Source organism: Gobius niger (genome assembly GCF_951799975.1).
Source record: "Gobius niger genome assembly, chromosome: 11".
Classification (NCBI taxonomy): domain Eukaryota; kingdom Metazoa; phylum Chordata; class Actinopteri; order Gobiiformes; family Gobiidae; genus Gobius; species Gobius niger.
In genome coordinates, this window is record NC_136862.1 from 14,453,001 (window position 1) to 14,480,509 (window position 27,509).

Below are 27,509 nucleotides of genomic sequence, written 5' to 3' on the forward strand. Positions count from 1 at the left end.
GGAACTCAGAAGCCTCTGCATCTCAGAGGGAAGCGTACAGATAATTGAGAGGAATTGATTTAGTTACTCGCCTTTTTTCTTTGAAAAACAGCATGCCATCAACTGAATACATTTGGAAGAACAAGACATTACTGTGTAACCGAATAGTATAAAAAATGGGCATTTGGTGGGACGTGGCATCTACAGAAGCGGCAGAGTCTGACTATCCAACTCAATGGTGTACAGTGCAGTGTCTCCAGCACCAGGCTCCGGAGCATGGATCAAACACCAGGACAGAGGTACTTAGGGGAGTGGAAAGCCCTGAGCCTCTCAACAGGACCCAATTCTTCCCTTTGTGTGAGGAGTTCTTTCCTATCCAGAGACAAGCAGTTCCTGAATGATGATGAACAGGACTGGCCCCTATTAAAAATCCAACAGAAAATCTCTGGGACATATTGTTTTGGTCCACCTGGTTTTGCCACTTTATTTACACTTCAACCAGTTTTAAAGCTCAGTGAGGCCCTTGTCCAGAAGGGAAGCTATTTCCATAAAACAGGAGTTGCAACATTGTGTTTTACCTAATTGATTTCTAGCATGAATTCGATAAAGTTTCAAGGTATTCATTTTAATAATTTGAGCAGTTGGCTCATTGACCATACAATGAGTATTAAACAATACCAATGTGGTATCTGGGAAAAAGGTTCAACCAGCATAGAGAAAAATAAAAGTGTCGAAAGCAGGTACTGGAAAAAAACGTATGTTTTTAGATCCAAGTTGTGAGGCTGTTGGTCCAGGGACAGCATTAAAGGAAGTGACTTGGTTGTTTCAACTCAAACAAATGACTTCTTTTCCCATTTTTTACATTTATTTTTACCCTATTTTTTTACCTAATGTTTGCCACACATTTACTTTTTATTTTTGGAAAATGTTTTCCTATTTTTGCCCTAGGTATCGAATAAAAGGGTTGTTAAAGTACCGGTATTGAAAAAAATGTAAACCCAGCCCTATCCACCAGTAGGCCCATAGGGTTTCCCCTAAAAGGAAAAAAAATAAATTTTTTCCTTGCAGTGATTTGTTTCATGAATGGGAGGCTCTTGCGGCTAGCCCTAAATTCTTCATGAGCTTCTTGTTGTAAGCCATCGGTCCTCTTCTATTCCCCAGCATCAAGGAGATGTTGCCTCATAGTATTGTGATGTTTTTTTCAGGAGATGGACACAGGCTGGATGTAGGTCAGTAAAACACTATTAAATAAAGTGGCTGGGGGCCCAGTAGAAAGCCCAATGTTCCACTTTGACAAAGATCCGCTTGGTGCTCATAGCGGATCAAAGGAAGCATGGCAGACAAAAGACAGCCAGTTGGCAGGCGCGGGCCGTTCTCCGTGCTGACTCCAGTAACTCCTTTGCACCTCCTGATCTCTCAAGTCACCACAGCCTGGCATAGTTTTTCTTTCTTTTTTAGAGGTATTTGGACACTGCTCAAAAAGGTAAAGCTATTTCTGCTTCTTGAGCATGGATGATGGAAGTGTCACGTTTGGGCTCTAAAATCAAGATAAGCGCAGGAAAGACAGCAACATATTAACAGACTTACACACACGCCACGGTGAACAAAAAGCAAAACAAATAGTCTATAACGATCTGCCTGTGAACCCCACGTGTGGCGCTCTTGCCCGTATCACTCCCAACAACAGAGGCACAGTCACCATCTAAAAAGAACCAGCCCTGCCATCTACTGGTCACCATGTGAATTACACCACGTGGATTTGCTTATCGTCGAGACATTTTAGCATCTCAAAATTCGAATCCATCACTCAGAATAAATGTGCTCGTGGGCCTATGTATTTTTTTCGCCTTATTATTATTCCCATTCGTCTGTAAACACGCCTTAACACTATAAATAAAAAGCAGACAGTCTGTGAATCAGAGCTCCACAGGCGCCGAAAGGAAAATACCGACAGTGGGCGGATGAATACGAGAGTGTGGAGGGTGCGACGGCTGCGTGGGCTGCAGTCTCCGTCCGCTGACTGGCAGGAGGAGAGCCTGTCTGTCTGACTCACCACACGCGAGGCAGGTGCTGCTGCTGCTGCTGCTGCTGCTGCTGCTGTAGACATGTTATCAAATATGGCATCTGACATGTTGTTACATGCTCAGGTGCTTTACAGGTGTAGGAGCCCGTTGTCACATGTTTTTCACTATTTTTGACTTATAGTTAGAAGTCATAAACTTAACTTGACTGTACTTGTATTTTTCCTCATGGGCCACAGTTTGTCTTTTCCTTCGGTTTCTAGCAACACACTAATGTTTTAAGCTGCCACAATTTAAATCAGTCTAGTAATTAAGTTTAGCTTGTTGTGTTTGCCAGAGTAGGCCTGCTATTGTTATATGCAAAATCAGATTTGGACATTTACTCTTAGGTTTATGTTGAGAATAAGAGTTAAAATACCTACCTAGTCCTGGTCAAAATAATAAAATTAAAACAATCCACTGCAGTATCAAAGATACATCCAATGAGATCAGACTAAAGGTGGGGTTAAAAAAATTAAAAAATACTTTGAGAAACCAACAGGTTGCTCTCTCAACATAAATGAATTTGAATTCATAATTTCTGACAGGACAGAGGCCCATGTAACTCTATGGGTGATTCAGTGTTTGAAAAAAATACCAAATCAGAAATATGTTGAACCTTATTCACTTCTGTTAGAGCTCGAGACCACAAACATGCCATGTTAATCTTGTGGTTTAAAGTGCTTTCAACTGATTGAAGAATAGAAATACATCTTATTTAATAATATAGTGGGGGGTGAGGGTGCACCTTAGTTTTGCCTTTTACCAATTTTTGTTTCATCCCGATTGGAGAAATTCAACTTTAATTACAAAGCCTGTTCGGCATATACAATTTAAATTACGTAAAACCCTTAAAGGAACAGGCCACCGTTTTTACCTGTTCTTACTTGAGCTTAGACGAGTTGAAGCATGCCTGTCTGGTCTTTGTGTGTGCCCTCAGTCACACAAAAAGATCAAAGATGTTATTAGCATTGGCCTCTCCCAGTGTATTCCTATAGCTCCAAACGGGGAGAAGTTAGAAGCGACCACGCTCTTCCACGGGAACGCACAAAGACCAAACAGGTACGTATCAACTCGTCTAAGCTCAGGTAAGAACATATCTCAGTATGGAAAAAACTGTGGCCTGTTCCTTTAAAGTAATTCAGGTGATGTGCTTGGCCCTTCTGAGATCCTCTTGAGAATTCAGTGATATCTTCTGCACTGAGTATCTGGATCTGTTGTAGTTTAGGTGTCTGTCCTGATTGTTGCTGCTGTGGGCGTGTCATTGGCTTCTTCCTTGATGGGTGTGGCTGCTCCTGCTCCCTGGCTGGCTTGTTGGCCCACCTGAATCCACTCATCTCATCACCTGCAGTATGAAAGCACGGGCTCTCCTTCACTTCTCTGCCAGATCGTCAGTCTACTTCAGTGAGAAGACTTCTCAGGCCTATTTTTTGTATTTGCTATTTTGTATTCGGATATTTTTTCTAACTGCCTTTTCCTGCTCCCCGTCAGATCCTCGTGCCAGTTTGCCTGCCAGATACTCACCTGCTCCACTCCGGATCCCAGCCTCGTCCCGCACCAGCCCCAGCCCTACTTACCTGCTCCACTCCAGCCTCTCCCCAGCCCAGCCTTTACCTACCTGCTTCACTCCAGCCTCCACCACCTTGTCTGCTCCATACAACCACTATCTCTGTTCCGTCCAACCAGCCATCAACCAGCTTTGTATTAATAAATCTTGTACTCACCTTTCTCTCCGTCCTCTGTTTGGGTCTGCCTAGCTCAGATTGTAACAGGATCTATATTTACTTCTCTCCACACATTAATTTAGCCTTTTTGCGCAGTAATAGCACGGTAAAAGCATGAAAATAGCATGCTAAATTAAAGTGTAACAACTTGGTTTTTATGGTAATTACATGGAAACAGGACACATTTCATGGTAGCATGACTAATCTTAACCAGTATATAAAGACTGTAACAATACCTCAGGAGCACTTCGACTTCACTGCTGACGTCAAAGTGCTCCCGAGGTATTATTACGCCGTACAATATAGTACCCCTTTTTATCCGCTCAGAAAATCGACATGTTTAATTTTGTGTGACTAGACTTGGATCGTGTAACTTTTCACGTAACTGTATTTAAACAAGAAAAATCTGGAAGAGCTTGGTCGCTTCTAACTTCACCCCAGTTTGGAGCTATAGGAATATCCTGGGAGAGGCTAAATGCTTTGGTCTGTTTACTTGACTGATCGCACGCACAAAGACCAAACAGTTACGCATCAACTTGTCTAAGCTAGGGCAAGACCATATCTCAGTGTGCAAAAATTGTGGCCTATTCCTTTAATATTCTTTGGAAAACTGCATAATTTTTCCTTATTCCAATATGCGGCATGATATTTCCATCCTGTTACCATGCTACAGCACATACACAGTGATTTCAGGATTTTCTCGACTCCTGTATTCATTCCCGTCCTTTTAAAGGAATAGGCCACGTTTTTTCCATACTGAGATACGTTCTTACCTGAGCTTAGACGAGTTGATAAGTACCTGTCTGGTCTTTGTGCGTGTCCATGGAAGAGCGGGGTAGCTTCCAACTTCACCCCGTTTGGAGCTATAGGAATACACTGGGAGAGGCCAAATGCTAACAACATCTTTGGTTGTTTTGCGTGACTGAGCGCACACACAAAGACCAGACAGGTACGCATCAACTCGTCTAAGCTCAGGTAAGAACATATCTCAGTATGTAAAAATGGTGGCCTGTTCCTTTAAAGTTTATTACTGAAAATATTGATCATTTGTTCAAATTCAAATTTAAATAGAAAACTTCACTCATGAATAGACGCAAAATCAGTAGATTTGAGATTAGAATACGATAGATAGAAGTCATGCTGTTGGTTTTCTCCTATTTTCAAAATAGGCTCCTGAGCCCAGAGTGAGAACTTCCTGACCTGTCACTAAAGTAATGAGCCCCATGTCTCCCTCTTCTCGCCTGCAATACCCACACCCCTCGTCACCCCTCCAGTCACCCTGAATCAACATTTTTACATTGCTAATCACCTATGTCAGCCTCCGGTAATTGCACACGATTAATCATGTGTTGTTCACTGTCTCTCCCGCAGCATTGTAGCCAGCACGGTGTGAACGAAAGCGACAAAGGTGAAACTGCCTTTATTAAGTACAGTGCCTCTCGAAAGTATTCATACACCTTGGACTTTTGCACATTTTGTCATGTTTACAACCCTAAACATAAAGACTTTATTTTGATTTTTTTACTGAACGTTCACACACAAGTAACCGACAACTGTGAAGTGAAAGCTAAATGATACATGATTCCGTTATTTTTTTTTAAATAGAAAAGTGAAAAGTGTGGCGTGCATAAGTATTCATACAGCATTTTCTGAGTGCATTAAATTGCCTTTATAACATTCCTCATGACTCCAGAATGTTCACACCTTGGCCTAACCTTTAAATAGAGGGCACCTGTGTGTAATCTACTCTCAGTATAATTTCAGCTGTTCTTTTAGGCCCTCAGAGCTATGGTCGGAGTGTATTGGTCACTAAACAACATCATGAAGGCCAAGGAGCTCACCAGAGAGGTCAGGGATAAAGTTCTGGAGAAGTTTAAAGTAGCGTTAAGTTATACAAAGATTTCCCAAGATTTAAACATCTCCCGGAGCACTGTTCAATCCATCATTTGGAAATGGAAAGAGTATAGCACCACTGCCAACTTACCAAGACGTGGTCGTTCACCTAAACTAACAGACCGAACAAGGAAAGCACTGGTAAGAAATACAACCAAGTGCCCCAAGATAACTCTGGAGGAGCTGTGAAGTCCTGCCGCTGAGCTGGGGGAATCTGTACATGGGACAACTATAAGTCGTATCTACACAAATCTGGCCTTCATGGACGAGTGGAAGAAGAAGGCCATTATTGAAAGGAGGCCATAAGAAATCCCGTTTGAAGTTTGCTAGAAGTCAAATGGAAGAAACAGCTCCATGTGGAAGAAGCTGCTTTGGTCAGATGAGACCAAAATTGAACTTTTTGGCCCAAATGCAAAACGTTATGTATGGAGCAAACCTAACACTGCTCATTGTCCTGAGTGCACTGTCCCCAGTGTGGGATTGCTTTTCCTCAGCGGGGACTGGGGAGACTGTAAGAATAGTTGGGAACATAGATGGAGCCAAATATGGGAAAAGTTTGGAGGAAAACCTGCTGGAGTCAGCAAGAGAACTGAGGCTGGGGCGGAGATTCACCTTCCAGCAGGACAATGACCCTAAACACAAAGATAAATCTTCAATGGAATGGTTCAATAAAAAACATATTAATGTGTTAGAATGGCCCAGTCACAGTCCTGACCTAAATCCTATTGAAAATCAGTGGAAAGGTCTGAAAACTGCTGCTCACAAACGCTCTCCTTCTAATGTGACAGAGCTTGAGTTGTTTTGTAAAGAGGAATGGGCTAAAATGTCAGTCTCTACATGTGCAAATCTTGTAGAGTCAGACCCCAAAAGACTTTCTGGTGTTATTGCAGTAAAAGGGGGTTCCACAAAGTATTCATTTATGCTGTATGAATACTTATGCAAGCCCCACTTTTCTATTTTTTGAAAAATAACGGAATAATGTATCATTTTGCTTTCAATTCACAGTTGTCTGTTACTTGTGTGTGAACGTTCAGAGTGCAAAAGTTCAAGGTGTATGAATACTTTCGAGAGGCACTGTATACTGCGTCCGTGAATCAACCCACCCCCCCTCAATGATAAGCTGCATGTTGCTTTTGGCTTACACTTCCTTGAGGCGAGTGATAAAGGCCAGGTGGAGATTGAATTACATTACTCCCCACACAAGGAGCCCTGACCCGGAATGACTTACAAGACAAGGAGAGAGGAGAGAGCACCTGCCAAAATGAATAAGTGACGAGAGCCAGTGTCACCCCCACGCAACGCTCAACATGAACTCAGGACACAATAATGTATTTTCAAAAGTCCACCTAAACACACCCTCTACTGCAAACATGGGAATACAAATACTGCGTTATCAAAGTAACCATTAGCCGATACTCTACGCTCGACTTGCCTTCTTTCAGTGCTTTGTTGAAAGTGTGGTGTAGGTGCTTGCAGGTAACACGGCTGCTTCTGGATCAGGCAACATGCTGTGCTTCACTGTGCTTTTCACCCTAATTGGTAAGTTCAAGAGAATATATCTTTCATTTTATTCTTTTTAAAACAGCACAAATAGAAAAAAAAAATGTCTGACAGGCTATGCGGAGCTGATAACAGTGAGGGCTCCACAGAAGTTTGTGAATGTGACGACGGGGGGAAGCGTGCTGCTCCAGTGCACGTTTGTGACGAGCCAGGAGACCGATGCCCTGATCATTCAGTGGGACATGATCTCCAAGAGCTCCATGAAGCCACAGCAGGTGCCCCATTGTTAAGATTTACATGACAGAATCCCAGTTGATGATGCCTGATGTGTTAAAGACCTTGTTTAAGATACCACAAATATTTGCAACTTGTAATCACCAGTTTAGTCGTTTTCATTTCTAGAGATTTTGTTGGTTTGTTTGTGCACCAATAATGGCAAAAGTTTGTGCATAAATAGATACTTGGCAGTAGGTGCAATTCATGATCAGTACAGGGTTGGCGCTTTTCTACCTTCTACCAAATGTTTCAAAAGAAATGAGTGATCTACTGCACCAATCCACCAAAAAATATATATATATATGTTATGGAGTATTTTAAGGTTGCGGGTAATGACACGCACATTTACAGTAAGGATCAAGGAATGAGAAATAATAAAGAAATGAAAGATCCACACAACTTTGTAGCTCCCAAGCTTGTTTAATGCTCACCGAGTGACGTTTCGGGGGAGTATTTTAAGGTCATTAAGAGCACCATTTGCACGTGAAATTGTACGTCCCTCTGGACAACAAGAAGGATGCCCCTCTTATTAACTATTAGTATTTATTGAGAATGAATTTACTTTGAATGAGGGACAGTTTTCTCAAAAATTGCAAGACAAATAAAGTGACCTTTAACCTAATATTACTGATCAACGGCCTCGGTGCCACAGCCTTATATGAGTCATAGCTTTTGTACTCCTAAGGTGTGTATCCCACTGTTACTCTTAATCAGCGCTTTTAATTCATTATAATGACATAGCATTCACTCACTGTTGTTGAAGTCTTTTACAGGGGACAAACCTTTACAGATTGTGTTTGATGTCTTGTTGGCTTTCAGCTGTATTATTACCAGTCTGGTCAAGATGTGATCACGAAGGCTTTTGAAGGAAGACTTCAGCCTCCTCTGTCTCCAGCCACAACCAGCAATGCCTCAATAATCATCAGCAACATGCAGCCTGCAGACACAGGGGTTTACACATGTGCGGTGCATAACTTCCCCGATGTGGACGGCCAGTCTGAGGTCAGCATCATGGTCACTGTTCTGGGTGAGTACAAACATGTGCAGAGCTAAAAATAGGCTGTTATTGTTTCAAACAAAGTGATCTTGTGATTCTTATCTGGGCCTATTGCACGATAGATGGTCTGTGAGTGACTTGGGAATGACATTCTGCAGGAGGCATGTGAGATAGACAGGGGAACCCCCAGGGTCCTCAATGTGACTGGAGGCAGTCTGAGCAGAGTATTATTAAGACTTCTGCAGGCACCTGAGCTCTGATAAGTGAAGGTGATAGACATATGTGGTATAAATTTCCTTTCTGTCTCATGTTGTATTTCGATTGTAAATGATTTATTTCGACATGAGCCTTTCATGGAACTTATATGAAATGCTGGCTACTTAATGTGCTGTAGTTTAGTGACGTGTCCCATATTATCCGCGTCCACAACCTACAATCATAGTCGTATATATTTTATCATATTGTGTGATTTCTAACATAATTAATACTTTCTAATTTAGTCATAAATACCTGACAAGGACCATGACCAGTATTCAAACAAAAGGTGGCAAACGATAATCGAATCTTGACGCTAGCTACCATCTGCGTATCAAATATTTTGGGCATGATCATATTTCCATAAGCCCTTCCATTCAGTCATCATCGTTGTGACTCAGACAAATATATATGTGATGTCCTTGAACAGTGTGATGAGACTTCTGTTTGAATCCTCATTCAGAGTTACCACGACGACCCGCAGCATCCTGAACAGTTCCCATGGTAACGGCAGCAGCCTCCATTGTTAGTGTTGAAATTATATGCTGTGACTGCCTCCTTGTACATACTGAATACACCAGCACGTGTCGTACGCTAAAATACACCTGCTCATACTACACTGTGCGGCTGTGGTGGACAGAGCTCACTCCAAAGGACATTTATAACATTTTCAGAAGCATATGGCGCTGTTTTGTTGAGAAAGTGAGAAGCAAGCCACACGCTGTGCATTTGGATGGATGGATGGATGGATGGATGGATGGATGGATGGATAGATAGATAGATAGATAGATAGATAGATAGATAGATAGATAGATAGATAGATAGATAGATAGATAGATAGATAGATAGATAGATAGATAGATAGATAGATAGATAGATAGATAGATAGATAGATAGATAGATAGATAGATAGATAGATAGATAGATAGATAGATAGATAGATAGATAGATAGATAGATAGATAACAATAACAGAAAAGTCCCTTGTCTTTCTCAGAGAAGCCCTCGCAGCCTTACTGCTCAGTTCACGGAGATGTGGAGTCAGGGCACTTGGTTACCCTGACCTGCCACAGCGAGGGTGGGAGTCCGCCCCCCACCTACACCTGGATCAGGCTGGACCAGAGCAAGACCCGGAGGCCTGTATTGGGCAGAGGTCAGTAATAGTCCTAATACCAACATTTACCTCACACTGTGGTTGGGATTGATTCAGACTGGTGTTTTATTTCCCCATAGTCACTGACACAGGTATTCTTCAGATTGCCAACATGTCTCAGTTTGAGTTTGGAGAGTATCAATGCAATGCAACCAACGCTGCGGGGTTTTCAACTTGCACTGTAGAGTTAAACGCTGGTAAGCAGTACCCACCTATAGGCCACATATTATACAAAGGGTTGTAAGCGGATACTCAGTTGTTTACTTTAAAAAAAATGTGTGTTTGCAGAGGTGGGGGATGGAGTAATTGCAGGAGCAGTGATTGGCGCGCTGCTGGGTTGTGTCCTGATCGCGCTGATCGTGTGGTTCGTCGCTCACACAGTGAAGAAGCGCAAATACAAAGCAGTCAAAGTGTCTGAGTCCGAGATGAAGTAAACAAAACAAACATACACAATCTAAATTGCAATTATCAAATAGAAAATAAATTATTCATATTATTATTATTATTATTATTATTATTATTATCATTATTATTTATATATATATTTTTTATCATGCAACCCTTATTTAATCAATGTGTATTTTTCCCTGTTTCCACTAGGGGGCGCGCCTCTCAAGTCCATGGAGATCTTCAGACAGAAACCCCAGTAAATCTCCACGTTGAGGAGGACCAGCAACAGGCGTGAACGAGAAATAAGCACAATTTTTATCAATTTGTCCCTTTTTTACCGATAAATTGTAGCAGTTGTACGTTGTAGCCCCGTTCTGACATGTCTCATTGTATCACTATCACTGCAACTCATGACTCATTCAGCCCCATCCTAATTAGTGGCAAGTTTTGACCAGTGACTCACGCTATTAATTAGGCTCATTACAAAGCTCTAAGCCTTTGCTATAATTGTTTTTTATGGTTAATTGCTACTGGTAGCCTCCAAGGATTAAAGAAGACACCGACCCTTGACACTTGGGCATGGGTGGTATAGAGTTATTTCATATTAATCAACATCAATTAATCTCTTAACCCCCACCTGAACCGAGCACATTTTCCCCAGTTTGTCTTTACCCAAATCTAAAAGCTTCTTGAAAAAAGTGTAAAAATAGCCACAAAGATGAGACGAAAACGAGGATGAAAACGTGACAAAAGAGCAACAGAAAGTGATGAAAAAGTGATAAAAATGTGACAAAAAAGTGACGAAAAATGTGATGAAAATGTGTTGAAAATGTGATTAAAAAAAATGGGCAAAAATGTGACAGAAAAGTGACGAAAAAACAACAGACGCCACAAAAGAGCAACAGAAAAGTGACAAAAATGTAAGAACAAAAGCAAACAGAAGAAATGTCAAAAAAGTGACTACAACGTGGTAACAACACTATAGGCTGTAACATTTTAGATTTGGGTAAAGCTGAACTGAAGAAAAGGCGGGAGTTAAAAGGTTAAGGAATTGTAAACAATAAATAAATGAATGGGTTTGAAGCACATGTGTGAGTGTCATCCAAAAACTTTTGCGAAACATTAACATAATACTCTGCCTTAATGCTTTGATAACACACTTTATTTTATGTTAGTGCGAGATATGTTTTCTGAAAGCATTATGTTTCAGAGCTGACAAACATGCAACAAACTGTGTGAGTATATCCTTCATTCTAATTATTCAGTGTTGGAAAATGAAGACTATTCTTGGGTAAAAAGGTCAAAGGTCAAACAAATGTTTTAAAATGCCTTAACTGCATTCTTTCTTTTAGATGTCTTTTATAGTAACTCCTATACAATAATGTTTAGTGCTCCAAGGTTAAAGAGTTCAGCCATAAATGTGGGTCAATAAAGATATATTGGTTTGGATTACAATATTTGAAAATCATAAACTTATAAATCATTGCCAGCATCTCAAAATCATTTCTTCCAAAACCTCAACTGGTCACATTAGTCCAGTCACTTTACTTAGCTTTACTTAGCTAGTTAATGAGTTAAGCTCATGTCATGCACCGGAGATGACTAAGAACGGACCGTTTTGAAAAGGAAAAATATGAGGACACGTTGCAATTGTCAGGATGTTTGTGAGCAATTAACAAAATGTCCTGTGTGCCTAGATAGAGTTTGCCAAAAAACTGCTTAGTCAGTAACGAGCCATGGATTTAAAGATTATGTTAAACAGAGGCATCAGACTGGGTGTGAGGGCAAAGGGTAGTGCTTGCCCCGGGCTGGGATGGGCCTGTTCAGTACTTATAGTCATATGTGGTATGTAAGTAAGTAAATAAACTATATTTATATAGTGCTTTACTTTAAGTACTTTCCAGCAGCAAAAACGAAATACAAGTACACAATCATATAGGCAGCTCTATTGGTAAATAAATAAATAAATGGTCAAATTCATTTAACGCCTTTCTACCTGCTTTAGGCATTCAAAGCGCTTTACATCAAGGAGACAGTCACCCGTTCACACTCTCATTCATACACCAGTGTGCGCAGACACTGGAGGCAAGGTGGGTGAAGTGTCTTGCCCAATGACACAACGACAGTGTGCACCAGAATCAAGGGAGCGCAAGAACAGAGGAAGTTCATTTCGAGATGATGCGCAACGACTTCACAGATAAGATAAGATAAGATAAGCTTTATTGGAACGGGCCCACTAAAGGTGGCTGGCACCTAGATGTGCTACATCCAGCATTGTTAAATAAACAAAAACAGATTATGTTGCCTTGAGACAAAGGCTCTTAAATCTACCAAAAAAGGACTAACATTGTCAATCCCCTAAGGCTGATACCAAATAATACCAAAATTGCCAAAACGTGGCATGTACACCCCACGTGGCTGCTTTACTCTGAGCAGGTGTGAGCACTTCAGAAACAACGGGGCAGGTCTTGGCTGCAGCTGAGCTGGGAGTCTGCATCAGCACAACATGAGGGGAATCTCCTGCACCACACTCTACCAACTGTCACTCTTGATGTGGCCATCCTTTGAATTTAGCAAAGAAGAGGTCTAGTAGCTTTACAGGAAAGCAGACTTAATTTCAGAAGATAAAACAGCTCTCACAAAGGGGTTCTTAGCTTAACATAAAATCCTTTTTAATATCTCAGATGGTCAAATGTATGAGGCAAAAAATTACAATTTAGCAGCAACATTACTTTATTTATTCAAATGTTTTTTACCTTTTACAATTTCACAGCAGTGTAGGAATATTTACAATGAATACATGAGCAGACCTCTGATTGGTCAAGGTTTTTTGGACAGTGAAGACGCCTTTATCGCTCACAGAGACAAAAGCAGAAACAACAACTCCAACTCCATTAATGACAAGAGAACAATACATTATATTATAATTATGAGGTATCAGGTGAGAATCTTGTATAGTAAGTCTTGGATTTCCAAACTCTTAAAATCCATAGAAACAGCGATAGGACCAATTGCTGTAGGCGTCCAAATGTATTCCAGAGGTTTGTATACTGTAGGGGTCAATTTGACAAAAAGCAGCAAAGCCAGTTTCAGCACGTTATGTCCTGAAGGCCCAGTAAAAGCCGGAGGTCTCAGGTGACACTAAGGCCTTGTTAGTGTTAGACCTGCAGCCCTAAGACTCGAGCAGCGCTGAGCACATCATCTCTGGTCATGTAGCATCCACAGACCTGCCTGTGGCCAGTGAAAGACTCTCTCCCATGCATCACACGCCAGTTGTCTATGAATAGGACCTTAGGAGCAAAATACAGGAAGGAATTAGAGGAATTTTACAGTACTCAGTTGTAACAGTTGAAGAAAGCGTCTTACAGTTCCGGGTTTGAGTTTGACCCACAGCTCATTTTGTGGCCTCCTCATCTCTGTGGTCAGTTCTCTGTGTGCCACGTACCAGCTCTGAACAACATGGTGAGGGATTGTGTTTATCACTGATCTGTCAGAGTTGTTGTACCTGTAAAAACACATATTTAGTGATTAGAGCTGCATAGTATGTTGCAAATATGTTGTTGATGTAATATCCATAAAGTAAGGATTTAAGAAAAAAATATAATATCCATCCATTTACACAATGTTCTTTGAGTCTATAACTCAATTCTAAAATGTTTTATTGAATTTTGGGTCTGTTTTAGTCACATTATCGGATCATTCAATCAACTTTTATCTCTCTTATGTCATGCAGTCCAGTTAGTATTACATTACACCTGATCATGTAAAGCTCTTTGTTCCATGGATAGACTTGCAGCACTGGTCCGATGCCTCTCATGTGGTTTAGGTGCTTGCCTGTACGCTCCACATTGTCGTGTTTTATGGGGATTTCAGTGAGGAGCTCAAAATTTTCAGGAGAACTCTGTCGAAGTTTTTCAGCTGCATAAAATCCATCCACCAACAACGTCCTCCCGCCTGTACCTTCGTGCTTGAGACAGTGGAAAACTTGAATACTGGAGCAAATAAAGCACAACTGCAGTCACTGCCTCCTTCTCACGTTTTATCACACACAAAAAGTGCTTTTGAGTAAATTCATGATTGACTTACCCACAGGGTTCATGAAAGTAGGTGGTGTCAGTGTGGCGGTCTAGGGCAGACTGAGTGTATGCGGTGTCTCCACGTGAATTATCTGATGTAAAGGTCCACATTCCCCCAAACATGGTCTCTCTAGTCAGTTAAGACACATATGACAGCTTTAGCAATGCACATATTTGATTAGAGATTTGATCATCTGATTATAAACCAAACCTTAAAGAGGTCGTAAGTGGAAACATTTTAAACAATACTGTTCTCAACATATCAAGTCACTGACCTGATAAGACTGACCTTCCGAGAAACCTCCTCTGTGGCCTCCACTGTAGCTGGGACATCCTCTACAAATGCAATCCCATACAGAAGGTAGTTCTGAAGGAACTTCTTACGTTCATCTTTGCAGCTCATGAATTTTTCCCATTTTGATGGGGGCACATTGGCACTTTTATAGATGTCAGAGTTCCACAGCACACGTGGCTGCACAATGCTATTCTGCTTTCCTTCATAGCTGTTCACAGCCAGCCAGCTCAAATCATACCTCGTCACATGACTGTCAGGCCCTGTAAGGATGATACATACCAAGGATTAAATAAATCACAAAGAGTAAAAACCAGTTAAGTCAAATCCCTCAAAAGCCCTCAATCACAAGACCTTCACACGGCCAACTACAGTTTGACTTCTTCACAAAACCTGAGGCTCCATTGTATTGCTGAATGGAAGCGCTCCCAACTCACAAAGGAGCTTCTGGCACGGAGGCACAGCAGCTCACAACAAGAAGGTCCCCGGGATCAATCCCCAAGCAGGGCCTTTCTGTGTGGAGTTTGCCCCGTTCTCCCCGTGTCTGCTTAGGTTTCCTCCTTCTACTCCTGTTTCTCCTACCACTAAAAACATGTACAATATGTGAATCCTCCAGCCAGGTGATACTAACCATCAGCCTGGCTCCATAAAGGTGATATAGGTCTGTTGTTGCCCACTGCTCTTTACGGGTTGCCCCAGCGGCATCGCAGGGGAAGTCAAATGCAGAGGACACATTTCCCTACAGGGACAATAAAGTATACCTTACCTTAATAGTAGTAATAGTAAAAGCTATCATAACCATCCATGTTGCTTTACCTTTTTCTTATAAGGCATTTTCCTTACAAAACCCTCCCTATTTGGTCCCACATTTGATTTGATAACTTGGTAAAGCACCTTACTGGGAGCTTCTTTGGCCTGGTCAGCTGTTTGCTCCTGTAGCATATGTCAGGCAGCTGCATCAGTATTAAAACTGTCTGCCTGCAAGGGTTTAATGGGTGATGAAACTTCTGCTGAATGATTGACCTGCAGAAATCCTCCGAGCCTTAAATGATAGTGATGAAGCTATGATAAAACTTGAAGGGGACATTAAAAGTTTTTTTTTTTTTTTGAAAGGGCATGAAAGGGCAAAAAAAGAAAAGAAAAAAAACTCCATGCGAAAATTACTTAAAAATACCTTTGGGCTAAACAACTCCTCCTTTATGCTTTTGCCATAGACTAATGTTGATCAGATATTAAAGAGTTACAATAAGTTTAAAGTAACAATCTCTCAAAAGCTTATTCACCACAATACAAACATTTCAAACATTTAGTAAACCATTAAGCATATCAATCTATAACAAGTAGTCCTTTGGAGTGTGCAGGCCTCTGCTCAGGACTTTCTATGACTGTGATATCCTCAAGTCTACGCTGTCATTTGCTGGACCCTGGGCAGCACAGAGCGGGATAGGAAGTCCTGTGCTGCCCACTGAACTGCTGAGCAGCTCCGTCAGACTGAAGCACCCTCAGTGCAGGAAGGAACGCTCCTGCAGGTGCTTCATCCCCATCGCTGTCAGGCTACACAATTCACATGTACAGTATAGGAATTCATATGTGATATATGCAAAACCTGCTACCTGGCCACTATATTTTGCTCTGTATTATGTACCCCTCCCCCCACAATAAGGACAAGAGAATGAACATTTTTCCACTGTGAGATCAATCATCAAGTGATGTGGATTTCAGATCATATTTAAATCAAGATAATGCAAGAGAATGGTATTTGCAGATCAATGTAAAACCTTCCTTTCATTAACCAACATCAATGTAAAAGTAAGAGAAAGGTTTTTGCTTAGATTAAAGTTTGTTGTTTGTTTCTGCAGAGGAAACTTGTGCTGGAAGCCGTGTGCCAATCAGCTCAGGATGTTTGTGGAAGCATTCTCCAACACACATTTCAATCAGAGACACAGAGTGGATTATATCACTGTATGTATTTACGGCGAAATGCACACTCTTTATCAAATAAACAAAACCATGTAGAGAACATTGCATGGATCAAAGTACCCATGTATGTTCATTAACATGCACTGTCCCGACCAAATAAACCAATAAATAAAATAAATAAAAGTATTTCCATTACGGACTTTCTGTCTTTTTTATCATTTTAATTTGGAATAAAGGGAAAAAAAGTAAAGAAAACTTACATTCAAGGAGCAGCTGACCATCTTCAACTTTGGTGCTGGTCGGACGAATGCTTAGGTCAATGCTTGCGGTGTCTAAGTTTCGCTGGTGTGTTACTGCGTTGAAGGATCCCTCAGAGCGGCAGTGATCCCGTAGCCAGACATAGTTGAGATGCATGTTTGTCCCATCGTAGTTCAGCGCTATAGTTTGTGATCCAAGTAAAAATTAAAAATAATACTAATAATAACTGAAATACTACTACTAGGCCACAACTAGTACTACTATTACTGCAACTTATTAAAATAATACAATTTTAGCCGATATGGGCAGTTTACCTAAACAGTCGTCCAATAGATTGACAGTCGCAGCAGCGTGATTCTTGTTCGCTCGTGGCACATGCGTCTTGACGCGCTGGAAAAGCTGAGCGCGTTTTGACGCACGGAGCAAAAGCGATCTGTGCATCGCGTGAGGCAGTTTAAGCAAATTCAGTACTAACTTGGGAAAAAGTGAACTGAACTAATCAGACTTTACTTCCTTCTTTTAGTCCACTTCACTGGATGAGTTTAGGGACAGTGTAAACGACATCACCCTGTCATATATATGTCGAGTAAATAATTAAACACGAGAAAAAAAAACTTGATATAACTTGTCTGTTATGTTTATGAGACGGACACCGGGATAACGCATGCGCAAAACTTACATCCGGGATGAGTCTGCCCTGCACTGGTTGAATATTTAGGGAATAGAGTTCAAATAAAAAATAAATAAAATAAAGCATCTGAACAAAGGAACACTGCAAGAAGTATGATGTTGTTTGATGACTTGAAGGACTTAAGGAACAAAATAAACATGAGCGATTGAGAAAGGGAACAGCTGCACACGAGCTCCCTCTGGAGACCCACAGAAAACATGCGTATGTTGGCTTGGCTAATTACTTCTTCACACTCTAGGCTATAATAATATGGTAATTTTGTTGTTATAAGGCGACATTAAACACGCTCGAATAGAGGGGCTCTAACCACGAGGCTCTGAGCCTATGTGACCCACATGCTCCCTGTCACTTTGTAAAGAATATTATCTCCACTGCAGTCGTTGATTTGTTTGTTTTCTTGCATAGACACTATACATAGACACATTTACATTTGTCGTTGCTCTTAACGTAGCTTTACTGTAATACGTTGCGGAACTGTGCGTTCACATGATTTGGAAAAAACGGGAAAAGGCCGTTTTCATTTGAAGGCACGAATCTACAAATGGTGGAATAACAGTTATGGTTGCACATAGCTTATTATTATTATTATTATGTTTTTAAGTATCAATTATCATTAGGATTTGAGTACACACGGAACTACTGTAGATGTGTCTGTGATTTGTCATATAGAACAGTGCCGTTTCCTATGGTACAGTGAGCCCTTGAACGCCGCATAAGCCAGCCCCCTCAGTTGCTGCGTGTTTACTTGCTTTGTCAGCGGTGTACGCGTAAAGACAGCCCGTGTCCGTCACCTGCTGCTGATCCGAACCTTGGACCTTTATCTGAAGCAGCGTTATCACACCCTCAGGTCTCTTTATCAGCTCGTCTTTTCTCTCCTGTGGCAATATACGGGTCAGCCCCCGTGGACTTTGTGCAGGGGCACGTCGGTCTCATAGGGTCCTTATCTGAGGGGGAAAATGACGTTAAAATCTAATAAAAACGAACCCGCTGCCATTCTGGAGCCGCTCAGCAGCGTCCGGACAGCCCTCTCCGACTTATACCTGGAGCAACTTCTTCAAAACAAACCAAAGTCTGACAAGGTAATAAGCGCTTTATTCCTATTTTACGCCCCTGCATTTTGGTACAGACTGCATCTTTGCTTCCGGGAAACGGGAAGGACACATGACTAGTGTTTATTGCAAAACAAAAATAGACCAACAGCCTACTGCATCTTTATGTATTAATATTAACAATATATTCCCATCTGTCGCCTATTTTTAAGATTGTCAACTCATCGGCTGACAACTTGTCCACACTGGTCAACATGATGCAAATCAGACACTGAATAAGCAGATTCACTTCTGCATTTGAACACAGATTTTGGGAAATAAAACACTTATGCACCATGTCACTGCAGCTTGGTAGCCTAATGTTACAATGTTACAAATCGTGCCATCGTCTTAAAATAACAGTGGGATTTGCAGGGGCCTCTGGTAGAGTCACCTGGGGTTATAAGAGACTTGTTTACTGTGTGTCCGGAATTCAGATACTTGATGACCTTTCAGGACAGAAAAACAGCTAATCTTAAACATTTTCAGGTGGTTTAAGAACCCGGACATTCACACTCAGTAACTCTAAGGGTGCAACATTTTGTACTTTTCCCTTATCATAAATTTGAGAAGTCAGCAGTGGGTGAAGCAGAAGGGAGGAAACTCCACTCCTGACATCAGCATTTTGCACTTTCATGGCCTTGAGCACAAGCATTCTGTATTCTTGATGATTGGGGAGAGAAATAAGGCTGTAGGTCACATAGCCTGGCCTTTAGATTGAAGTGGACACATATTTGAATACACCACACACCTGTAGTTAGGGCTGGGTACCGTTACATTTGATCCCATACAGTTACTTTAATGATACTTGGTTTATGATACCGATATCTGAACAATACTTTTTTTCCCGAAATGTATGCTAAAATATTTGTCATCCAGAACCATAAAACAGAATAATAGATTTTTAAACTTTTAAATTTGTATCATTTATTTGCAAGAGGGTCTAAAGTTGTTACTTGGTTCTTTCAGCTCAAATAAAGAGAAGAGTCTAAATGTAGCCGATGGAGAGTCAGGTGATCAGTGGAGCTCCAGAGCTCTACAGGAAATTATGTCACCTCTACTTTTTTTTTAAAGGTTAAATGCAATTGCAAGTTGGCTATTTTATACTCGGTGATGGAGAATTATAGAGTTAATTCGGCCTTCACACATGCCCTGCAAACCTTATCATATTGTACTGTCTAATGGGGAACATTTGGGCACTGACCTTCTACATTTGACAGTACAATATGATAAAGTTTGCAAAGCATGTGTGAAGGCTGAATTAACTCTATAATTCTCCATCACTCACTACTGCCACCTCAGGTCATACGTGTAATTGCACCTTCTATAATAAACTCATGCTTGAAGGCAATTTTGGACCCGAAGTAACAACTTTTTGAGTGACAGTGCAGGATTTTAGAGGCAGTTTAGAATAGGTCTGGGCTCATTCTACACCTTAGGACAAGGCTGGAACATGTAGGGGGAGGAAAATACATATTTTCTTTACGTTTTTAAACTCTGTTTAGTCCCTTTAATCTCAATAAAACACCTCCTAACCTTAAGGATAGTGGAGTTCACTATCCTTAAGGTAATGATTTGGGTTAGGTAGTGGTTAGTTTGGATGAGTTTAAGCGTCCTGCTGAGGTGATGTCATTTCCTGTGGAAAAGTGATCCACTGATCATTCGTTCCTCCATTGGCTGTGTAAGACTCTTTTCTTTATTTGAGCTAAAACAACCAAGTATCTTCCTTTGACGCTGTCCCTGGACCAACAGCATCAAAACTTGATCTCTAAGGATATCATATTTCTTTTCGGTACTTGCATTTGATATTTCGATTTTTTCTAGTAGAACCTAAACTTTTTTTTTGATACCATACTGATATTGTTTAACGGTACCAGTCCTACCTGTAGTTATCATGACTTTACATTAACTGACTCTAACTCCTCTTTTTGTCTTAATCATCTCTACATGTCGTTTTACCTTAGATATCATCCAAGTAGATGTCAACACAAGATTAACAGCTTTCATATAACACTGACGGTGCAACATACTGCATAATATTATGTGCAAGTCTGGGCAAGAACAACCTTGAACAGGATTGAAAGCTCGACTAATGCTTTTGTAAACACATTGATGTTAGCTCAATCATAAAGCCTTTTACCCAGCCCAATGCACTTTGTTTCCTCACATCAGCCACGCTAATAAAGTAGATATATGGATCTCCAAAATGAAATACAGTTTGGTTATAATCATGTTCTTTGCATCTGTACAGTCCCAAGAGTTTCCTGTTTCTTCTGCTGTTACTCTCATTTACGTAGTCAAGAAAGGAAATTGACTTTTTCCTGGATTTGTTGTGCTTGTGTTGAAGGCGTTTTGCTCTGATGCATCCTGCACACCCACAGCTGGCATTTACCTATGTTCAAAGGGTTTCCTGGTGGCGACACATGGGAGATAAACTGTCACACACCCAATGATCGCACAAAACAAAATAGTCTATTTAGCATGTATAAAGATGGTATTGACTATTTCACTATTATTCCACTGGCTTCCTTTTTATCATTCATTTAATTCAGTATGGTGGGTTTCAAATCTAATCTACATCTGAACATATCACTGCTATATCACTGTTACTCAACTTTTTTCTGTAATTTGGCCGTAATGTCATATAAATATAGTGTCTTTACATATCACTCATTGCTGTTTGGCACTAGTGGTATGACCACGTTAACCTGGTCGGCCAGAACAATGAATGTGCCTAATCAGGTGTCTCTTGACTGGACTAATTATTAACTTCCAACATATGTCAAACCTTATCATAGCTGTAGCCATTAGGGCAAAGATGTGGCCAGTCTACAAATGCAATGGAAAACCTAACTAATAGCTATAAACCTGGACTCTGTGAATCTACTTTCCTACTCAATGTATGCAATGACGCCATGTGTGCTTGTGTTGAAACAGGCTGAGGTGCTTGAAAACTCAGGAGCAGAGGTTTTTACAAACGGCAGCGCTGGACATCTGAACGGGAAAGAGATGACCAAGATGAGAGAAGTGATTTTTGAGAAGAATCCCTCTGAGCCGTTGGTATGTTTTATATCAAACTGTAAAGAACAAACACATGGGATTTCCTTTTCACTGTGGCGTGTGTGCCTTTGCAGGGGGTGACGCTCAAACTGAACGACAAACAGAGATGCACCGTGGCCAGAATATTACATGGAGGCATGATTCACAGACAAGGTACAATCTATTGAAATGATTCTACTGCCTTAAGTTACCATGCTGGAATATGAGACGATTGTATATCTTTAACATAACACTTACTGTCTGAGTGTTTTGAAATGATCGATCAGCCTATGAAAAGCACCAATAAATTATGCATGGAGATAGTATTAAATAATGATGAATGCTAGCTGTCCAGAAAAGCACTATATAAAAAACAATGCATTATTATTATTATTAAAACAAATAATATAATATATTAAATCAAAGATATACAAATAAATAAATGCTAAAAAAGTATTTCTTCCTTCAGGGTCTTTGCAGGAAGGAGATGAGATAGCGGAAATCAATGGTAAAAGTGTAGCAAACCATTCGGTAGATTATCTCCAAAAGGTCCTGGTAAGATTGTTTGGTTGGTCGCCAGTTGAATAAATAAATAACAAAACAAAAAAAATTGTGTTCAAAATTGATGTTTTATTTTAGAGAGAAACAAATGGAGCCGTCACCTTGAAGGTTATTCCCAACCAACCAAGTCGATCTAGAATCTGCGAGGTAAGCTTTCACACTGTGTGCTTTGTCTTGAGTTGTGCAGTGATTTGGTTTGTTGTGTTGCGTTTTGTACTTGTGACATTTGATTTAAATGCTATATTAACGCAAGCGGATAACAAATTGCTCTTAAAACGTTTTATTTTATTAGGTACATCCTCTGTTAGCCAATGAACCTTCAGGTGATTATGACTTAGAACAAGAACTTAAGTGGTTTGGAAACACTTGGTTAACTTTTTCACTCTGCCATCTGGCCTCATCACTTTTAACCGGTATACAACATACAAAAGGGAATTCTTGGAAACTGCTCATTTTGCCACGAAAAGAAGAATCAAATTATGGTTCGAACTATTCCTCAAAAATCACAGTTTGTTTTCTAAATTCTTGGCATTTTTTTTGACTCCAGTTTGTGGGGTTGATGATTGGATTTATTTCAAGGATAGCCCTGTTGAAATGAACCATCTCTTTTTCAAGGGGGTCCTGAATGATGATGGCAGAGTGCCTTTTGTAGTCAATTAAACCTCATAGTAACATCCACATATTAATATAGAGACGTATTGGTTTCCCACATCGCCCCAGTGAATACTAACCATCAGCACACTAACATCACTTGGGTGATCTGAGATTACCAACAGACTGGGATAATTTACCTGGAGAGAAGCACAATCAGACAGATCCATAATCCATAATAATAAAATGCACATGAGCTTCCTCTTGAGGTAAATTACCCCATTGGCATCTACAGTTTACTCTTTTAAACTAAGCCTGTAACAAAAGTAACCTTTGACCGTGAAATATGGATACTTTGTTAACTCCTTGGATGTGTAACCATTTTGCGTAGACCTACATGAGGGCTCAGTTTGACTATGACCCCTCCAAGGACGACCTCATCCCCTGTAAAGAGGCGGGGCTGAAATTTAGGACCAGCGACATCATTCACATCATCAACAAGCAGGACCCCAACTGGTGGCAGGGCAGAGTGGAAAGCAGCACCGCGGACTTTGCTGGCCTCATACCTTCCCCAGAGCTGCAGGAATGGTAAGGAATATGATATTGCATGTGCTTAATGAAACTGATGTCGAGGCGAGACACTGAAGGCAAAGAAAATCCTTTATACCGACATAAATGTGAGGAAAAGGTGTAGCTCTAATTCTAATATAATAATGCATTTTATATTAACAAAAATGCCAAAATCTACAGTAAACGGTGGATGAAGGTTTTGGGATATCTTATTTAGCTTTTGAATACAATAAGTACTGGCAAAGGTCTGGAAAGAAAATTTAAAAATCACCTTAAGCTCAATGAACCAGTCTAGGAATTTGAATTTGAGAATTTTTTCTAGTTTTACCCATAAATAGAAATGTTATGTGCGAAGCTGGCCCAAATTCTTCAAGTAAATAAATACAACAAAATAAAAAATAGACAAAGACTTTGGCCTGCAGTGAAGCAATTCAGAAATGCTTACGTGTATGTGTATGTGTTTTGTTTTTTTCTTTTGTAGGAGAGAGGCGAGTAAAAGTAAAGCCAAAGAAGGAACGCCATCCTGCAGCCCATTTGGGAAGAAGAAGAAGTGCAAAGACAAGTATTTGGCCAAGCACAGCTCTGGTGAGAATGACTTCACAGCGTATTGTACTTCTGCTGCAAGATTTCTTTATCAATCAAATCTCCTTTTGCAGTTTTTGACCAGTTGGATGTGATTTCATATGAAGAGGTTGTCCGACTTCCAGCTTTCAATAGGAAAACACTTATACTGATTGGTAATCCTAGTGCAAACATGAATCATAATGTCTTATTTACAGTCAAATACATCAATAACAATGTTTCATCCTTGTATTTACTTAGGTGCACCAGGAGTTGGAAGACGCAACATAAAAAATGCATTACTGACCAAATACCCTGAGAAGTTTTCTTATCCTGCCCCGCGTGAGTGCATCTACAGTATATTATGTTTTTCGGTATTTGAGAATGTCTCGGTAATGCTTGATGTCCCTAAAATGTAGATACCACAAGACCCCAGAGGATGGAGGAGGAGAATGGAAAGGAATACTTCTTCATCCCCACTGAGAGAGAAATGACCAAATGCATAACCGGAAATGAGTTTCTGGAATATGGAAGCTTCCAGGGAAACATGTTTGGTACCAAATTTGAGACCATCTATAAGATTCACGAGGAAGGCAAAATCGCACTGCTGGATATTGAACCACAGGTTAGTATCACACTATATCAGTCGTTCTCAGACTGTTCATGCCAAGTGCCTTCTCATGAAGTATTTGACCTTCCGCACCACCAGGCCGAGATTAAGATAAAATCAGGACCAAACCTAGTCTAGGTTTAACTTAAATTGGACTAAATGATGTCTTCTGAACAGAAAAACACACATAAAAACACAAATGCATTTATAAAAATAAAATTGCCTCTTTGTATCACCTTAAGAAGCCCAAGTACCACCACATACCACAGTTTGCGAACCAATGCACTATACATATTATATTTTGTATCGACTACAGTGAACATTTGGGGTTTGTTATGACATTAAAGTAATTAGAACAACGTACCCACAAAAGGAAAGAACATTTGTCCAATTTGCAAAGTTCAAACCATAGTGATTCGAAGAACTCCCACTTTGTATATTGTTAGAGGATAACATTAAATTGCTATTTATCATACTGGGTCAGGCTGAACAGTCGTACTATCTCCGTCATAGCCTTGACTGTGGTGCTCAGGCGCCGACTCTCAGCCACTGAATGTTTGCTTTTGTATCAGTATGACGCCCCTGAGAGGGTTTTTATCCCCTTTCTCTGGAAGCATAGACACACTTGAATGGTAGGACTAGCGCAATGTCTCGAGTTCATGTCTCCGGGTCCCGTACCCATGATCAATAAACATCTCCTGTATAAGACATCCTAGCCTGGCCTTAGCCATCTGTAAAGTCCGGTCAATTATAATTTCCCTACATGTACGTCTGGGTCTGATCTCAGTGGCTGCGTTACATCGGTCGACTTTCTACCTGCCATTCAGCGAGGGCGTATACGAAAGAAATAGAAGCTCTTCAATCCGCCCTGGCTCGGCTCCCAAATATCCAGAAATTAAAATTGAAGCCTTGGAAAGTGCAAGGAATCCCCCCCAAGAGCATAGCTGATAGATGCTTCACTCGCTCGGGCGCATTACATACGTCACGACCAAACGCTAGTGAAAGTCAGAGCCAATCGTTTCAAAGGAGTTCACCCCTCCCACCTGATAACGGAGCTCAATTGTGAAGTTCCAGACCCTGGTACGAATCGCAGTAAGTACGAGGGTCTGGTAAAAAAAAAAAAAAGGCATCCAGACTGCTGCCTATTTTTCATCTATCCTCTTGAACACCATAGTTAATTCTCTAACAGATATAGCTAGAACTCCATGAACATTTGCACACTCTAAACAAAACTCCTTGTTCATTTCTGTTTGATTGTTCTACAGACCTTGAAAATCGTGCAAACGGCAGACTTTGCACCTCTAGTGGTGTTTATTGCTCCCACCACTACTGCACCTCAGGTAATTTATCCAGATATGAATGATTCCAAATCATTGCAAATATTTATACATTTCCTCTTAACATTGTCTTTCAGACCGAATCTCTGCAAATGATCCAGAAAGAGTCCGATGCCATTTTGTCCACGTACAGACACTTTTTTGATGTCATTTTGGTCAACAATGACGTGGATGAGAGCGTGAAGGGTGTGGAGGAGGCCATAGAGAATGCCTGCTCCACTCCACAGTGGGTCCCAGTGTCATGGGTGTACTGATGTCTCACTCAAGTTTAATGCCTTTTGTTTGTTGAAATGCAATATCACTCCTTAAAATCTCAGTTAGGACTGCCTGAAGTGAGGGCACATTTATTTTGGGTGAGTGTAATTTCATTGATAACGTTTGCACAAAGTATCCTATGTGAAGAAAGCAATATGTTGAATGGTTGTTTTGCTAAAATAAAAGCTTTATCAGGAAATGCTTTGTATGGGTGTTTACACATGTACTGTAAGTCTTTGAACTGTGACGTGATCCTTTGGACACTCAGTGTGAGAACATGCAAAACATGACCATAACTGTGAGTAAATTCTCTTCAGTAAAATTAGGAGTTCATTCAGTACAACAGTGTATTTGTTTCTCTTTTGTTTTTCTTTGTAGTAGTGTTAAACTGTATACCTCATGGGATACTGAAAACGCACTTTGAAAGAAAAAATAATAAAGTTTCCTATATGCTCAGCTGTGTATGTTCTTTCGTCCACATTTACTGCAGCAGATTATATATCTGCACATGGTCCACATGGTCATAGGCTTTTTGCACTATTGCTATTATTTGCGTAGCTTCAAAAATTATATAGAAAATAAATTGACACATTTTATTTTTTGAGACTAAGTTACATTTAGATAAATTTACTTTTTACATTTGTCTTGCCTTTTATTTTTATTAATACAATTGTAGACTAATACATTATATTAAGTCCATTGCTCATTAGTAGGCAACGTATAAATTGTCTTTAATTACAAAGATGAGCAGTTGACAACACAACCATGTCTGTTTGATAACATCAACACTGTAGCACACAAGGCAAGACATGTGGATTTTATTACAATTGACTTTTATGTTATTTCTCAACCCTATTTATCGTTATAAATAAGCATTTAATTGGAGTCTCGCCACACCCCCTTTCTATGAACGCCATTTTGTTGACATACAGACTTGCTATCAAAATAAGCATCTTGTAGGGGCTGTTTAAAGCATCCATGGCTGTGACACATCAAAAATACTTCCAGGGTGCCTAATCAAGCAAAGCCAGACACATGCGGCTGTTCTGGAAAGTACAAAGCTGTATTCGCAGTGTCTTTGACCACCCATTTCAACGCGAAACTCGCCGCGATTGACGTCACCGAGCCATCTTTGTCCAGCTAATCCAGGCGCTGTTTATTACACCTTCATTACTGTAGGGACAGCGACTGTGTCAGGCTCTTATTATAGCCTGCAGGTGCCGCATCACCGTAGAAATAGGAAGAAAAGGGCTTTTGAAGCGAGGCTTTGTATCTCAGTGGAAGACACAGTGCTCCTCCTAGATTCGGCAAGCGCGACAATAACCAAGGGAAGGTGCCAGAGGGTAGAGAGGAGCGCACAATCCACATCCATCTGCCAGGCACTAGAAACGTGCTAACATCTCCAGTCCGGATTTCACCACCGCTCTTCCCTCA

At 40.6% G+C, this 27,509-nt stretch overlaps 3 protein-coding genes across 3 annotated transcripts; 2 read left to right on the forward strand and 1 right to left on the reverse strand.

The window, feature by feature from the left end:
• Positions 1-7,161: 7,161 nt before the first annotated feature.
• LOC306970743 (V-set and immunoglobulin domain-containing protein 1-like) lies at positions 7,162-10,270 on the forward strand (the record flags this gene model as incomplete). Its single annotated transcript, XM_079566770.1, has 6 exons — positions 7,162-7,195; positions 7,271-7,431; positions 8,252-8,459; positions 9,681-9,836; positions 9,917-10,033; positions 10,125-10,270. 6 exons carry the CDS (start codon positions 7,162-7,164, stop codon positions 10,268-10,270), a joined length of 822 nt encoding a protein of 273 aa, XP_079422896.1.
• A 2,925-nt stretch (positions 10,271-13,195) lies between these two features.
• tmlhe (trimethyllysine hydroxylase, epsilon) lies at positions 13,196-17,378 on the reverse strand. The gene is made up of 7 exons (XM_079566205.1): positions 17,087-17,378; positions 16,775-16,951; positions 14,578-14,857; positions 14,313-14,432; positions 13,982-14,218; positions 13,593-13,731; positions 13,196-13,516 (listed from the first exon to the last, which is right to left on the reverse strand). The coding sequence occupies exons 1-7, from the start codon at positions 17,211-17,213 to the stop codon at positions 13,385-13,387; spliced, it is 1,212 nt and encodes a 403-aa protein (XP_079422331.1). The 5' UTR covers positions 17,214-17,378; the 3' UTR covers positions 13,196-13,384.
• A 791-nt stretch (positions 17,379-18,169) lies between these two features.
• Positions 18,170-26,505, forward strand: mpp1 (MAGUK p55 scaffold protein 1). The gene is made up of 12 exons (XM_079566454.1): positions 18,170-18,542; positions 21,489-21,611; positions 21,686-21,764; positions 22,060-22,145; positions 22,230-22,298; positions 23,134-23,330; positions 23,794-23,897; positions 23,969-24,049; positions 24,135-24,215; positions 24,293-24,498; positions 25,749-25,823; positions 25,898-26,505. Exons 1-12 carry the CDS (start codon positions 18,420-18,422, stop codon positions 26,072-26,074), a joined length of 1,401 nt encoding a protein of 466 aa, XP_079422580.1. The 5' UTR covers positions 18,170-18,419; the 3' UTR covers positions 26,075-26,505.
• Positions 26,506-27,509: the final 1,004 nt, after the last annotated feature.